General features: G+C 49.2%; 7 protein-coding genes across 17 annotated transcripts; 4 read left to right on the top strand and 3 right to left on the bottom strand.

Annotated features, from left to right (window-relative positions):
* Positions 1 to 43: 43 nt before the first annotated feature.
* LOC110180040 (succinate dehydrogenase assembly factor 2-B, mitochondrial) lies at positions 44 to 1,135 on the top strand. Its single transcript, XM_020947652.2, has 3 exons — positions 44 to 176; positions 232 to 413; positions 474 to 1,135. The coding sequence occupies exons 1-3, from the start codon at positions 159 to 161 to the stop codon at positions 742 to 744; spliced, it is 471 nt and encodes a 156-aa protein (XP_020803311.2). The 5' UTR covers positions 44 to 158; the 3' UTR covers positions 745 to 1,135.
* Positions 1,136 to 1,208: 73 nt separating this feature from the next.
* On the bottom strand, positions 1,209 to 2,379 carry LOC110180018 (uncharacterized). The gene has a single exon (XM_020947616.2). The coding sequence runs from the start codon at positions 2,377 to 2,379 to the stop codon at positions 1,843 to 1,845; it is 537 nt and encodes a 178-aa protein (XP_020803275.1). The 3' UTR covers positions 1,209 to 1,842.
* Positions 1,209 to 6,355, bottom strand: LOC110180016 (ran-binding proteins 9/10 homolog). Of its 2 annotated transcripts, none has more exons than XM_086837865.1 (11): positions 5,029 to 6,355; positions 4,375 to 4,539; positions 4,104 to 4,297; positions 3,858 to 4,039; positions 3,682 to 3,794; positions 3,468 to 3,619; positions 3,201 to 3,409; positions 2,970 to 3,142; positions 2,782 to 2,921; positions 2,604 to 2,715; positions 1,209 to 2,540 (listed from the first exon to the last, which is right to left on the bottom strand). In XM_086837865.1, exons 1-11 carry the CDS (start codon positions 6,353 to 6,355, stop codon positions 2,404 to 2,406), a joined length of 2,904 nt encoding a protein of 967 aa, XP_086693991.1. In that variant the 3' UTR covers positions 1,209 to 2,403. The 2 variants fall into 2 exon arrangements, with proteins under 2 accessions (XP_086693991.1, XP_020803271.2); XM_020947612.2 differs by having other exon boundaries at positions 4,104 to 4,294.
* A 780-nt stretch (positions 6,356 to 7,135) lies between these two features.
* On the top strand, positions 7,136 to 8,158 carry Polr2E (DNA-directed RNA polymerases I, II, and III subunit Rpb5). Its single transcript, XM_020947615.2, has one exon. The coding sequence runs from the start codon at positions 7,439 to 7,441 to the stop codon at positions 8,069 to 8,071; it is 633 nt and encodes a 210-aa protein (XP_020803274.1). The 5' UTR covers positions 7,136 to 7,438; the 3' UTR covers positions 8,072 to 8,158.
* Positions 8,159 to 8,247: 89 nt separating this feature from the next.
* LOC110180015 (uncharacterized) lies at positions 8,248 to 10,136 on the top strand. The gene is made up of 3 exons (XM_020947611.2): positions 8,248 to 9,538; positions 9,601 to 9,734; positions 9,803 to 10,136. Exons 1-3 carry the CDS (start codon positions 8,547 to 8,549, stop codon positions 9,994 to 9,996), a joined length of 1,320 nt encoding a protein of 439 aa, XP_020803270.2. The 5' UTR covers positions 8,248 to 8,546; the 3' UTR covers positions 9,997 to 10,136.
* On the bottom strand, positions 10,097 to 12,053 carry LOC110180012 (uncharacterized). Its single transcript, XM_020947605.2, has one exon. It carries the CDS (start codon positions 11,956 to 11,958, stop codon positions 10,126 to 10,128), a length of 1,833 nt encoding a protein of 610 aa, XP_020803264.2. The 5' UTR covers positions 11,959 to 12,053; the 3' UTR covers positions 10,097 to 10,125.
* achi (achintya) lies at positions 12,047 to 15,332 on the top strand. Of its 10 annotated transcripts, none has more exons than XM_086837873.1 (9): positions 12,053 to 12,374; positions 12,749 to 12,910; positions 12,973 to 13,523; positions 13,617 to 13,768; positions 13,868 to 14,275; positions 14,374 to 14,460; positions 14,524 to 14,669; positions 14,729 to 14,872; positions 14,929 to 15,332. In XM_086837873.1, exons 2-9 carry the CDS (start codon positions 12,796 to 12,798, stop codon positions 15,048 to 15,050), a joined length of 1,725 nt encoding a protein of 574 aa, XP_086693999.1. In that variant the 5' UTR covers positions 12,053 to 12,374; positions 12,749 to 12,795; the 3' UTR covers positions 15,051 to 15,332. The 10 variants fall into 10 exon arrangements, with proteins under 10 accessions (XP_086694001.1, XP_086693999.1, XP_086694000.1 ...); XM_020947607.2 differs by having other exon boundaries at positions 12,073 to 12,374; positions 12,967 to 13,523; XM_086837872.1 differs by lacking the exon at positions 12,053 to 12,374 and adding an exon at positions 12,573 to 12,591 and having other exon boundaries at positions 12,967 to 13,523.
* Positions 15,333 to 15,366: the final 34 nt, after the last annotated feature.

The following is a 15,366-nucleotide window of genomic DNA, read 5'->3' as shown; positions in this document are numbered from 1 at the left end:
AAAATAACGCGGAGTGTTTATTTCCCGCCTGACTGGAACATGTTGGAAATGTGTGCATTTCCAGCCGTTGAGTTCCACGCTTTATGGAATTATGAATTCATTTGGCTGGTCACATTGTTGTTATATCATTGTTATTCTTCTAATTTTTGTATTTCAACATGTTGACAAAATTTTTGGTATAATTTAAACTTATAATTGATAACTTATACTAAATACATATCCCATTCACAGGTATCGACAGGCTGCCGTCGCCTAGCACTGCCAATCATTGCACAGAATCGTTCCGCCAGTAATTTGGATAAAACGGAATTCACAACGCCGGGCGAGATAGTGGACTACGATGATCCACCCCACTTGCCCGTGCCGGAGTATCCAGCCCGTCCTGATGAGCCTCTCGAAAAGCGCAAGCAGCGGTATGGACACCAACGTAATATACAGTCTTGTACCCCATTTAATTATTAAATATTTTGCAGGCTCCTCTATCAGAGCCGTAAGCGAGGCATGTTGGAGAATGATCTGTTGCTGAGTACCTTTGTGGCCAAATTTCTAAGGGATTTCAATGCCGAGCAGACAGCCGAGTATGATCGCTTAATTAATGGCGTTAGCAACGATTGGGATATATTCTATTGGGCCACCGAAACCAAGCCCACGCCTCCAGAATTTGATACGGAAATAATGAGAATGCTCAAGGAGCATGTCAAGAATGCGGAGAAAGTGCAGCGGATTAGGCAGCCAGATTTGTAGATGCTGCATGGAGGTTATATTTATAGATCGGTGTGGATTCTAAATCGCTTAAATGACGTCTAAAAGTAGGCGAGAAATTACGGTAGTGTAACTTTGCCTATTTTTGAGAGGATTAACATTTGTAGGAAATCTTCAGAGTTTAAATCCTTGGCGATTTGTGATTTAAAAGATGTATAAGAAATATTTTAATTTAAGTTGATTTTTTTTCATTTTAATGTCACAAGGATTTTTATTTAAGAATAAATTTATAGTAAATTATCAAATTCTTATAGATTTACAAAAATAAATAAAGACGAATACTTTTAATAAATTTTTTGTTCAAAAAGAATTTGATATTATCGAAAAATATAAAAAAAAATATTTTTAATTGATTTGTGTCCTAGAAAATCGATATATTGCAGTTTTAAATGCAGCACTGATAATTACTGGGACCCCCTTATCTCCACAGCTAAAACAACACATTCTTTTCATGAAATACACATCCATACAATATATTTTTAAACGATTATCCAGTTTAATGGTATATCTGCGCTTGCTTTGCCTGATCTGTGTATACATTATATATATATAGAGTAAATTTAATATGCTTAAACCCTATAGAGAAAATATTACACTTGAAATGTTTCATTTGCTCGCGCTTAGTCTTGCCACAAAGATGATGAGAAAATCGCATAGAAAACACTGGAACTCGGGAAATATTTGAACGAGGGGGAGGAGAGTCTACTATGTTTACGTTTATACCAGTTAACTATGGGTTTCCTATTCCAACATGCTAATTAGATGGATGAACACTTAACTAGTTCACTTTCTAGATTATATTTTGGGCGTGGAGAAGGAAGTTCTGGAAGGTGTCGTGTCGCAGCACAGTTGGGAAATTTAAGGATACATCATACTATTACACACTTTACGCTTAGAGAGAGACTATATAAAATATGTGTTGCATAAATGTTAAAATATTAAAAATCACGCCGAAATCATCATCTTTAGCATATTACTCGCTCGAACAATTAAAAGAAGGGCATTATGTTTGAAATAAATGAGAACGCGGGAAAAGTAACAACAAAATTTAACCTACTACGAATTGTAAATAATCTAAATTTAGTCGAGCGTCTCGAAGAAATCCTGCGGATCCCCGAACATGGACGCACTGCTCCCATCGCTCATCGTTCCGGCCTCTAGTTCTTCTTGCTCTGTCGCCTCCGCTTCTTCTTGCCCTGTCGCGTCCTCTTCCTCCGCCGCCCTTGCAGCTGCTGCTGCTGCCGCCGACGACGCTGCTGCTGCTGTTCCCTGTGCCGACCGCGATGATGAGCTGACTCCGCTGCCGCTGCTACGGTGCCGACCCCGACGCACTGGCCCTGTGCCCACGTTGACCGAAGCAGCCACCGCAGCTGCCGCTGAACGGAGACTGCTGCCCGTCATCACGGGATCATAGGTGCGGGAGGTGGGTGCATCAGTGCTGCTGGACAGTGAGGACTTGCGGCGCCGTTTATTACGGCGTCGTCGTCGGCGCTTGGTCGTCTGAACGGCGACTGCTGCCGTTGATGTAGAGGGCCCGGCTCCGCCAACGCCGGCGCTGCCCAGGGGTGGTTCTGTGAGCACACTGGTGCGCGGCAGGGTCAGCGTGGTCTCGAACATCTTCAGCAGCGTCGGCGAACTGGGTCAATTTTGCGGGAACACGTCGTCGATGGTAATGAAAGCATCCTCGCCCAGCGAGTGCTGTCCGATGATCTTGATTAGCTCAGAGGCGTGAGCCACCAGATACTCCAGCGGTGGACGGCGCTCGAAGTTAAGTGACTCTGTGGTAAACCACTCGGAATTAATTATTACCTTTTAAGATTGACAAGTCTGTTATAACTCACCCAATATGGCCGAGTTGAGAGTGGTGGAGATGTTCCACCGACGCGAGGGACACAGCAGCCAGCCCAAGGGACTGGACCACGGATTTGAGTAGGCAATCAAGCTAAATGCATCCTGGAATTAAGTAAAAAATGCAACATTGGACTATGAAATAATCAAATAATCAAAGTAAGCAATTACCTCCAACATTTGACGCTCTTCCTCCGTCATGAGGTTCTCCTTCTCAAGCTGCTGGCCCATGCTGGACAGTTCCTTTCCAAACTCCAGAATCTTCTCGATCACACGGCCACCGCTGCGCGACGAGGGTGAAACGTCTACGTCTGAAGGGGAATTAGGTTTGTTCGGGGTAAAACATTATAGCCACTTACCCATTTCCTCGTCGATGGCATCTAGAGAGTTGCGAACGGCGCTGGCATTGCCATTGGAGCAGGAGTTGGAGTCGCCGCCGCCGTTCGAATGACTCTGGCAGGGTTCCATTTCGACGTCCATGCTGTTGCTGTCGTGCTCCAAGCACTTGTTGGAGTTGTCGTCAACCAGCATGCTAAGAGAATTGATTTAGTTTATAATTGTTGGTTTAGGTAAGCAAAACATTAGGTTACCTTTTCGTATCTGCCTTGTCGCCCACTTGTGGCTTTATCACAGCTGGAGTCGCAGTGTTGTTCGGTTGCTGTTGTGATGACTGATTAATGTTTCCGTTACCATTGCCATTTCCGCTCTTGCTGTGTTTGAACGCCTTGGTGGACTGTATCACAGACGTCTGATTCGTTGGCATGGTCTGTGTGGTGGCGGTGACTTTGTTATTGGCATTCTGTCGGAATAACTTCAATGTATACTTGACTTATAGGATTATATACTCCTTTACTGACCTCAACGTCGGCTCCGTTGATCATCTCGATGAATTGGCGGCACTTCAAGGCGAACCAGAGGTTCTTATTGTTCTCCAAAAGCCCGGGATAGGACCGCAGGGTGTGCTCAATGGCCTGGCTCATTTTTCCTGTTAGTATTAGCTTGATAATCTCTGTGCAGGAATGTTTATCAAGCAATTAGTTGGGATTACTTCCTGTTTAGGGGGCTACCTACTTTGACGCGTCTTAATGGAGGAGAGATCCTCGTCGAAGGGCTGGTTTGTGTAGCCATTAAAGGCCTCGGCGGTCTTGCTGTAGCCATTGTGCACCAGATAGGTGGAGACCAATCTAAAAAAAGGAAATATACATACATATAAATCGATTCGATACCAAGAATTTGCATAAACAGACCGATTCATTAGGTTCTCCGGGGTTTCCAGCAGGTGCGGGTACCTGTCAATCTTGCGCAGTACACTCGAGCGCATCTCCTTCATCATTTCCACAATCTTGTCGAACTTGAAGGGCTCCTGGCCAAAATTGGCGTCCACCTCCTCGCCGGGCGTCTGCAGGCCCACAGTTGGATAAAGCTTGGTCTGCACAGAAAATGCCAGAGTGTTAAGGTATAAGAGTTAGGGATGGAAATGTTAAGATGCCCACCGGCAAGTCCCGAAATGCGATGCCCAGATCCACGCCGTTCTTCGTGTAGAAGCATGTGTTGTTCACAAAATTGACGCAGCAGCCGATAACGTCGCCGGTAGTGAAGGTGGGCCCGTATGTCTGTCCGTTCCCGGAGGAGCTGAATGAGTTGCCGTCGTCGCCGTGATAGCCATACGATTGCTTGTCCCAACCTACTTGAGGATTGGGGGTCATTAGGAATCATGGTGAGCACAGGAGCTGCGAGCAGCACGCATCATCGCAACACACAAACCTGGCAGGCGGTTCATTCGGAACTGCTGGGCGGTCAGGCCGATGCCCATGTAACCGTTGCGTCCCTTGGAGATAATCCGCACCTCGAAGTAGTACAGTCCGCAGGAGGACGGGATCGGGTAGGCGGTGCGCACGGAGGCGGCATCGCTGTGCTGCTTCCCTACCCCTGCAAAAGTAAAATTGCGGTAAAATGTCATGTCAAATGCATACATAAATATACATCACTGTACACACACTACACTGTACACGTTATGTTGTCTGCGGAAAGCTGTTTCTGTTAACACAGTTTACAGTCACGCGAATGAGCGTGGGAGAAGTGAGTGGTGAAAAACAAAAACCACTAGCAACACAGCTGTGAGCACCTGTGTGTCTGTGTCTGTGCGTGTGCCAGAGTGCCAAGAGCGAGACAACTGCAGTGGCCCTCAAAATGCACTCGCTCATCATCACTCTCACTGTCTCTCCGCTTCTTTTAGAAATTAGATTTTTTGGTTTGATTAAAAAAAGATTATTGGGGAAACCAAAAATAAATGGGAAAGAACACCATAATAGGAGATTCAGAGTATTTTGAATGCAATGCATTCGATTACGTCCTTGTTTGGTTATTAGCTTTGTGGACTTTCAACTAGATTCCAAACCATAAAAGATTATGACTCACCCTTGTATGTAACCCTCAGGTTATTCTGCGACAGTCCGATGGACAAGCACTTGTCGTGCGGACTCCAGCACCGCGGCAGCGGAGTCTCGCTCTCGTTGACATTGGGATACAGCAGTCTCAAGGGATCAACGCCCTGGTGTTGCGGCGAATTGGAGGCGGCAGTGCGGGCCGAGTGCTGGCTGCGACGTCCTCCGCTGCCCACCCGGGGCGAGCCCTGGGCACTGGTCCGGGGGGCGTGGCTGGGAAACATGTCGTTGCTGAAGTGACTGCCGTTGTTGCTGTAAAAGTGGCGAGTGCGTCGCGAATTGCCACTGCTGTTGTTACTACTGTTATTGTTGTTGTTGGTGTTGTTGTTGGTATCGTTGCTGGCGGTTCGTGGCGCCCGGACCAGCTGGGGCAGTGGTGCAACTCTCGACGAGTGACGTGAGTGCAGGCGCAGGGCCCGAATATAGGCGGAGGGGGAGGCAAACTCCCTGCCTACTATCTGGACGCTTTCGATTACAACCTCAGCGTCGTCTTCGTCCTCCACGACCTCGTCTTCCTCCTCGTCGGAGTCGTCGATGCGCTCCACGGCGTTGACCTCTAAGTTCTCGTCAATGATCCCGACAGGCGGCGGCGGCGGCGGTCCTGGCAGCTCCTGAGACTCTGAGTCCTCCTGCTCGTCCACGTCTTCGAGGAGGAGAGGTTCGGCTTCTGCTTCGGCTATGGGATCCGGTTGGACCTGAAGTAGTTGAGCTTCCCTCGCCGATTGATCCTCATTCAGAGAAGCGTCTTGATCCGGCTGCGGCTGATCTGGGTACGGCTCCTGCCCTTGACGATCCTGCTCCTCAGCCGGTAACTGCTGCTGGTGCAGGTGCTGTTGTTGTTGCTGTTCGTGATCCTGGAAGGGTTGATCCGGCAACTCCTGCTGCACCTGTTGATCCTGCAACTGTAGGGCCGGATGCTGCTGCTGATCCTCCAACACAGGCGGTGGCTGCTCCTCCTCCAAATGCTGCTCTCGCTCCCGCTGTGGTGCCGTCGATGGAGGAGTCGTGGATGGCTGTGGCTGTGGTGGTGCCGGTGCGGTCTGGCGGAGATCAGGAGGAGTGGGTGAGTGTGAGTGATCATGCGGTGAATGCTCATTCAATGGGATATCCAGGGGAAGGGGGACGGCGGCCGGGGGAGTGGGCGAATGCGAATGAGAGTGCGACTGGGGCTGAGACTCGGATGAAGGGGGCGCTGCTCCCACGGCTCCCGACTGAGACAGATGGTGAGAGCTGCTGCTGGCGCTGCTGTTGTTACTGTTGCTCTCCTCGGAGAGCGGCGGTGGCTCATCGATGTGCTCCATGGCTGTTACGGTTCTTCTGCTTTTCTGTTCTGTTTATTGTTGTTGTTGCAAACAGGAGGCAAAAGTGCTGAGAGAGAGAGTCAGCGGGCGATTAGAGAGGGTGAGCTAACAGCGAGTGAGAGAGCAGATGATGCGGATGCGAATGCAGATGCTGTGTGTATACGTTGGGGAAGAGGGGTGGGGGATGGGACGGGGGAGAGGTGCCAATTGCAAACACAAACAACAACCTCCAAACTGCAAGTGTCCTTTGTCCGTTACACTGTCCATCTCTTATTTACTCTCTCTCACACTATCACTGACCCAAAATGCAACAGCAACAATTTACAGCGTACAACAATAACAGCAACCGCAGTTTACAGTTTGAACGCGCAGCTGCAGCACCAAAAACAATAACAACAACAGCAATGGCAGCAGCCATAAACTACTACAGCTACAAAACTGCATGCAGCAAAATGCAAAAAATCGATAACTTATCAAAATTAGCAATCACCTCTTTTGCTCTTACTTGCCTTGATATCAATTTATTTATTTTCATTAGTTTGGAAATGCCTTTTTACGTCGTTCTTTTCTAAAGTTTTCTTTGTTTTCCCTCTAACCAACGAGTCACTGTCCACACACAAACAAACACAGCTCTCTCTTTCGCACTCACCCACACACATATGCATGCAGCACGCACACACGCATACACAAGCACGGAGAAGAAAATTTTAGCTGGGGCAAATGATTTCTGTCTGTTGGTGGATTATTTTAGCTTTAGATGAATTCGATTTGGCTGTCATTGAATGCTGCTGAACAGGGCTACGGTCGATTTTTTCATATAATTACCTTCGAGCAATTGCTTCTGGTTAAAAACTACGAATTTTGATTTTATGTACTAAATCTGTACTAGAGCTGTGAGAACTTCGATGGCACTATCGATTGTTCTTCATCGTTCATTAATCGAAGGAGGTATTTTAATATTCGTAATATTCTGGTATATTTTTTCGATAAATAAGAAGAACTAAAAGAATTTATCCATTACATTCATCTGGTCACACTAGTCTATCCGCGTGTATAATTTATAATTATTTTTTGGAAAAGACCATGGACGACGAAGCGGAGACATACAAGCTGTGGCGTATTCGCAAGACCATCATGCAGCTGAGCCACGACCGCGGCTACCTGGTGACGCAGGAGGAACTGGACCAGACCCTGGAGCAGTTCAAGAATATGTTTGGCGACAAGCCGAGTGAGAAGCGGCCCTCGCGCTCTGATTTAATTGTTTTGGTGGCGCACAACGACGATCCCACGGATCAGATGTTCGTCTTCTTCCCGGAGGAGCCAAAGATTGGCATAAAGACCATCAAGACATACTGCACTCGCATGCAGGAGGAGAACATTCACCGGGCCATCGTCGTGGTCCAGGGTGGAATGACGCCGTCAGCCAAGCAGTCGCTCGTGGACATGGCACCGAAGTACATTTTGGAACAGTTCCTGGAATCGGAGCTGCTGATCAATATAACCGAGCACGAGCTGGTGCCGGAGCACGTCGTGATGACCGCCGAGGAGAAGCAGGAGCTCCTGAGTCGCTACAAGCTCAAGGAAAACATGTTGATGCGTATCCAGGCCGGCGATCCGGTGGCCAGGTACTTTGGCCTTAAGCGCGGCCAGGTGGTGAAGATTATTCGCTCCTCGGAGACGGCTGGCCGGTACATCTCGTACCGATTGGTCTGTTGATGCCCAGATCTTTATGTGTAGCTTAAGAAACCTATGATATAAGACAAGGATTGCGAACTGTAAACGCCAATAAATTGCAATCTTTTCAAATCCAAAGTGTTTTTCCCAAAAATTTCGCAAAAAACCCTTTGAAAGGCTCGTTAAAAATAAATTAATATTTTCGATAACATATCGATAGTTTACTGGGCCCTTTCCTTACAATTTTATTAATAACGAATTAATAAAAACAATGGCTTTTTTAATTTATTTTCTATTTAAAAGATTACAAAATATTAAAAATTTGATCAAATATTAAGTAGTGGTATAGATTTATTCACTATCGATTTATTGCCATCTCTAACACTCAGCTAAACAAAACGGAAAACGAAAGAAGGAAGAAAAACAGAATTATACAACCAAAAGAGAGGCGAAAGGAGGTGTGGAGGACCAGCTACGCGTCTAGAGGAGCATCGGCGGCAGAGGTGACCTCCTAACAATGGCCATGTTGACGCGTTTGACTAGCAGCGGTACCACCACAGTGGCTGGAGCAGCACCTGGGTCGCCGAAGGGTCTGCAGAGATTCCAGAACTACATCGCTGCCTTCTTGTGGCCGGGAACGCAGCGCCAGAGGCGGAAGTCTACCCAGTTGGACGCTATTGATTGCTTCACCAATGACCTGGTAACGCGCAAGACGCAGAAATGGGAGGAGCTCCGCGACAGCCTTATGAAGCGCCAACCGTCCGCACAGGAGACGGACGCCAATAGCAATGTGGCGACGCCGGTGCAGATAGGTAGCAAGGGAACGGCAGCGAGTACTACTAGCTTCAGCCAGAACGTTGGCATGATGTCCAAGGGCATGATGAGCGATTTGAAGGCGCTGCGTTCGCCGCAACTGGGCCTGGACATCCGATCTCTGTCGCAGCCGCAGCTGGACAACCTATTGATGGCCACGCTGGAGATCAAGAACAAGCTGGACTTTCTCTACCTGATCCGCCAGTGCATCCGCTGTCATCTGCTGCCCTCCAACGAGGTGTTTGTGGCCTGCCTCAAGTATTTGAGTGCCCAGCGCAAGCTCCAGCAACTGGAAGCGCTGGCTGAGACCTGTCGCCAGCTGGAGCATCCGTTTTCACAGACCTACGCCGATCTGGCTCCCTTCCGGGCCATCGCTCTGTGGAATAATGGCAACGCGGACGTGGCTTTAATGACCCTCCATCGCGGCTACGGGGTTAGTATGTCCTCGGAGGAGGGTCGGCGGATGGCGCGCACAGCTTTTCGTACTATTTCGGAAGAGACACTGGCCCAAAAAAGCGAGGCAGTGCTGGTGTCGCTCTTGGAAGTGGCGCGTGCCATTCACCGGGAACACAAGGACATCTTTGTGGTGGCCTGCGTGTGGAAGCAGTGTTTCGCCAGCGATTGGTTCTGCGACCAAAAGTCGGCGGGTGAGCTGTTCGAGCACCACAAGGAGCTGCAGGAGCTGGTGGAGAGGAGGTGTGATAATAAAGTTTCCTTTGGCAATTGTAATCCTAATCCATATTCTCTTTCCCTTACAGAGCCAGTCCCTTGTGCTCCTCATTCCTGGGCCGCAATAATGTGGATGCCGTGCATCGTCTGATCGAGGTGTTTCTGCAGCACAAGCAGCGTTCCGCCTGCTCCAGCTGCCTCAGCCTGCTTTTCAACTATCAATGTGAGTCGTATGATAACCAATATCCTCCTCGGCCAAGTATTAATTCCGACTTCTAAATCCCCTCCCAGATATGCGCAAGGATCTGCGCGCCTGCGCCGAGATTGTAAAGTCCTGCAGCGAGTTGGAGATGCCGCTGAACGAGCTACAGAACGAGCAGTTCCTCAGTTTGTTCCTTGACCAGAGCGATCCCTTGGACTCCTCTGGCGCTGGTGGGGCAGTCAGCAAGTACAAGGCACCCAAGTCCTTCCAGTATAAGTTCTAGTGTTGCCGCTTTTGCTCGTTATGCCGTTGTCATCGTAGTTTTAGCACAAGGAAGCGTTGAGCAATATGCATCCATCCCATCCCAAACAAAACAGTAGCGGTAGTCTCGCCTCTCTTTATTAAATGTTATTTAATGTCCAATTTCGTCGTCTCGCATATTGCCCGCGGGCAGTTGGCTGGGCAAAATACCGACGCACTCATAGCAGCGGGAGATCAGGTGGTTACCACACCGATGCGACTGGCATTGCTGGCATCGCGTTCGAGACTTGGTGCCTCGCTTGTTCCGGGCGCAGGGCTTGCATCTGCGATGCTTCTCGCCATAGCGACTGGACAAATTTACGCCCACCGGCAGTCTCACCTTGTCTGGTGTCAGTACGCCCACGCTGTCGGATCGCCTGGCATCGCCACTGGCCTCGCTGAGCAGCCGCTGACTGGGCTGCCCGAGAATCTCGCAGATCTGCAGGCGCATCACAAGCGACGTGGTGGTGGACCTTCGCTGCAAACGCCTCTGCAATCGCTGCTGGGTAAGAAAGAGTCCCAACTGACGCTGAAAGTCACGCTGCTCCATCGTGGCATCACCTTTCGGCGAGAGTCGAAGTAGGATCCATGCATTCACGGCGGCCACATTGAGTACAAAGTGAAGGAGCTGCAGGAAGGAGTTGCATTGCTTTTCCAGGGAGGAGGGCAGCATGTGGGCGGTGCTAAAGCGTTCTGTGAGGTCATAAAACTGCTGGCAAGCCTGCGAAGTGTTCTGGTATGCCTGGAGTGCATCCACTTGGGGGCTGAGACCACAGCAGAAGACGGCTTCACCATCGAAAGGAATGAGCTTGGAGGAGCCGCTATAAGTGGGAATATCACACTGCCATTGTCGCGGCCAATCCGGCGACGTAGCCTCTAGCAATCCCAGCGAGCTGAGCTGGCGCTGCATCAGCTGCTCGCTCTGCGAAAGGTTCAGGTGTCTGAATCCCATCGTGACATTTCTGCTAGTCGTCTTGAAATCGCAAATCAACTGTTCCACATCCCTCTCCAGCGATCTCTGTTGCCTGCTGCTTAATAAGGCATTGGCCATGTACAAAGTCCTGGCGTCACAGCAGAGGGTCAGCCGATTCTTGGCCACCGTGCCGGAGGACTCATCCACATTCAACCAACTGCTGCAACCGTAGTAGGACCGACAGTTAATGAGGAGCCGCTGCCAAAGCTTTTGGGCCTCAGACCAACCCCCACTGGGACCCGACAGGCACTCGGAAATGCTCTTAAATCGGGCGAGGGTCATGGAGGCCCGGAAGATGGCGTTGCCCAGCTCCAACGTCCACAGTTCCTCTAGGGGTCCATTGAACTGGGCATTGCGGAAAACCCCGCAAAGGTAGCTCAAGCCGAGGAACGCCCGCAGCTCCACAATGTCCAGCGGTCGCTGGGCACCTGTGGGATTCCTGTTCTTGCGCATCTGCTCGTTTGTGTGACGCAGCAGGGATTTGAGCATTTCATCGTCAAACAGAAGCATCCAGGCCTCCACGGCGTTAGAAACGGAACGTGCTGGTCCCTTTCCGCAGGCTTGCTGGCCCAGCAAAGGCAGTTCCTCCCCGACTGCCATCTGCGGATCCTTGACCAAGCTCCATATTTGTCCAGTGGTCGAAGTGTATTGGCCAGCATTATGGGACGGACGACCGCGGCCCCGTTTGGCAGTAAGTCCCGGGCGAACTGAACCCTCGGACTTGAGCACCATCTCGGCCAGTTGTTCGTTACCGATCAGCACATCGCCGTCCTCAAAAATCCAGGGAAAGCAGCTGCTTCCAGACGTCTCTTGCAGCGGATCGGAGTCATCTTCTTCAGCTTCCTGAGCAGTGGGATCCGGCAGCTGTGGTAGCTGCTCCTCCACCTGCATCTTCTCCTCCTCGTCGCCAGCATCCTCCTGGTCGCTGCATTTTATGTTGGCCAGCAGCTCTTCATCCAAGGCGCAGTTCATAACAGTTTAAAAAACAATCAACAAAAACAAAATTTTTTGTTTACGAATACAAATCAACGGTCACACTTTGGAAGCTGCAAGAGTGACCGTTTCATTGTTGCTAGATACTGCAGCACAGTCTATCGAAGTACTCCCATCACTATCATTGTTGTGTTGTTTCTTGTCGAGCCAGAGGCAAAAGATAATAAAATAAAACGCCAAAGGAAAACTTGTTGTAATAGACCACAGCCAATCGTTGTAAAGCACCCGTTGTCCCCCGTCAATCCCGCGTCAAATGGCGAAAATCCGGAGGCTGTGACCCAGCGTCTGCGTCGCTGTCCCCAACCACCTGGCTGATAGTGTGCCGAGGGCAAAAATTAACAAAAAATCAAGTGAAAAGTGCAATTAAATAAAAGCGGCCATGTACAGGAAAGCAGGTGACTAAATAGCAATCAAGTTGCCCGTTATTTAGGCGCGCAATGAAAATATTTTGCAAAAGTGTCAAATTTGACATGGACTGGTCGATGGACGGCGTTGACGGCTATCGATAGGTTTCAAACCAAATGAAAGTTGAAAGCCAAATTTGAATTTCGAAATTTCGCCAAGCAGGCCATGATTTTGGTGTCGAAAGGATTCGTGGTCCCATCTCCAAAAGTTAGTTTAATCTCATAGCCCGTGCTGTGAACACAGAAAATTTAGCTCTTGAAGAAAAGGAAAAAAACAACAATTTTCCCAGCTAGAGAAAAGCAACAAAAATTTCGTTGACAGCTTTTCCAATTATTTTTCGGTGTCACTTTTTGTACTTTTCTAGTCGTTTTTCCATCTAAACTCGATCGGGAATAGGCGGCCGTGTCCAATATGATGTCTCCGGAGCAGGAGCACGTCAACCTGGCGCTGGATCGCCAGGTGCGCCAGAACATCCATGACATGATGCGCGAAGCCAACGTCCAGGCCAGCCTGCTGGAGAGCGAAGGTGAGCGAGGGAGAGATGGTGCGGTGCATCATTCCTGCTTCATGCCATGTCTTAAGTTTCAGGGCGCAACCGATTCCAGTCTGAATGTAGCGACGACATGAATGGCGATGGCAGTATTGCCGTGATGGAAGCCTTGTCCGGTGATGGCCTGATGGAGGATGACAATTCGATTGATCACGTGGTTGTAATGTCGGGGGATTGCAACAATGATGTGCAGAACTACCACGACATGATGGTGGATGGTGATCCCAACAGCAACAGCGCCTCGAACCGCAAGCGTCGCGGCAACTTGCCCAAGCACTCGGTGAAGATCCTCAAGCGTTGGCTCTACGAGCATCGCTACAATGCCTATCCCAGTGATGCCGAAAAGTTTACATTGTCTCAGGATGCCGGGCTGACGGTGCTGCAGGTGTGCAATTGGTTCATCAATGCACGTCGCCGCATCCTGCCCGAAATGATACGCCGCGAAGGCAATGATCCGCTGCACTTTACGATTTCGCGTCGCGGCAAAAAGGTCAGCCCGAACTCCTCGACGTCGAGTGGTGGTGGAGGTCAGGGAATGAATATGTCCGGGACTCCAAATCCCATTTCGGGTAGTCCCGTCTCCGAAGTGGTGAGTTCTTGCTTTTGAAAGTAATGGGAATTGTTTCTTATTATTGTTATTTTTAATTTATAAATAATCCGATCTACTCGATATCTATATCAGGTCGTTGGTGCCACCGAAGAGGTTGATGGTGCCGCCGGCGAGATCCACGAAGGCATTGCCAATGTCTTGACCAATTTCGATCAGTATGTACAAGGACCCAATGGTCAGATGGTCAAGATGGAGCCAGAGTACGACGACAGCGTCATATACAGGTACCTACTGGTCGCTTGCCTTTAGTTGTAGTCGCAATTGCGTAGGTTATGCTCCTGTCCCAATCGTTATCCTCCTCCCCTCCTCCTCCCTCTATTAAGTTGGCAGCAGGCCATTGCAAACAACCCGATGGGCTTTCAAAGTCTCCATGCGTCGCTCCAAGCAACCATGATCGAAAAGATTCAGAACTATCAAATGCGCAAGGCGGCGGCAGCAGCTCTTAGTGGTGGCGGTGGTGGTAGCATGAGTGCCGGCTCCAGCTGCAGCTCTGCCGGTTCCTTAATCCCATACAATTTCGATGACGATGATGAGGATAAACCCAGTCAGACGAAGCGCGGCAAAAAGAGGCAACCGGCGACAGCGACTGGGAAGACGGTGGGCGCAAAGTCTAAGCAGTCGAAGCAGACGGGGACAGTAATCAAGCAGGTGTTCAAGAAATCATCGCAGACGAAGTCCAAGGCTGTGTACTGTTACCAGGACGAATTCGGGAGCTTCGTGATGGCCTCTAGGTACAGTTGTCAAACGACGACGTCGACCGACTGGCCTTAGTCTTTAGTATGCTTTCGCGTTGATATTCCATTGCTAAGCGCATTTATTTGTTTTGCAGATCCGAAACCGACGAGAGCGTCCAGGAATTCGAGCAGCGTAGCGAGGAGGGGCGCTTCGAGACAGACGACTGGCAGAGCGTGATGAAGTGAGTTATCTTTCGGGGGTCTGGTTGGGGATTTCTCAATTACATGAACCCCTTACTTTTTAGAACTGTTTTCACCACTGAAGAGGTGACCACCACCAACACTGTCACACTCAACGCTGCTACTGAATCAGGCACCAACTTGACTTCTGGTACTGGATCTGCCGATACTGCCAGCTGGAATCCCAACGAACAGATGGCCATACAAGACGGTAAGTCTCAGATGGAGAAAGTACCCATAAATACTTGGATTAACCAATATCTAATGCAGGCAAGACGGAGCAGTTGTACGAGCCCACAGTCATCTCTGACCCAGAACAGCCTGCCAAAAGGGATAATCTACAGTCGGAGGAAGCCTTCGCCATTACTAAGAACGAAAGTAACCCCGGTCAGACCTCGCCAGCGCCATCGCAGAGTATGTTTACCGTTAGTAGCTGGTTTTCGGGTTTAATCTTTATCAATTTTGTGCAGGCCTCAGCCGAGAGGATCGCGACAACTACAAGTGTCTGTATTACCTCGTGGAAACTGCCATGGCTGTGCGCCAGAACGACACCGGCGAAGACGACGATGACATGCCTGTAAATATATTTTAGAATTTTTCAACTGGAACCCTGCAGGTTATGGTCCCAGTGCCAGAGCCAAGACCTTGTTATTATGTTAATAGAAAGATGGAGAGAGGAGTAGGTTATTTAATAGAATGTACAAAGCACTAGATCAATTGAATAGGAATGCAATCGCAAGCTGCATATCAACCAAGTCAATTCAAAAGGAAAACGATGCATTACTTGCTGTCCATGGTTTTGTCCTTAACTTTATGCGATTGTTATGTAAAATAAACCAAAATCTTGTGCATTTGCAACACCTGCGCCATACAAGCCAAAGTGTTTGTAAGTGAAATTTGAATTTTTA

The sequence above is a fragment of the Drosophila serrata genome, unplaced genomic scaffold, assembly GCF_035046125.1.
Source record: "Drosophila serrata isolate PLE 108 unplaced genomic scaffold, ASM3504612v1 contig_334, whole genome shotgun sequence".
NCBI lineage: Eukaryota > Metazoa > Arthropoda > Insecta > Diptera > Drosophilidae > Drosophila > Drosophila serrata.
This window is presented reverse-complemented; position numbering and strand designations above follow the sequence as displayed.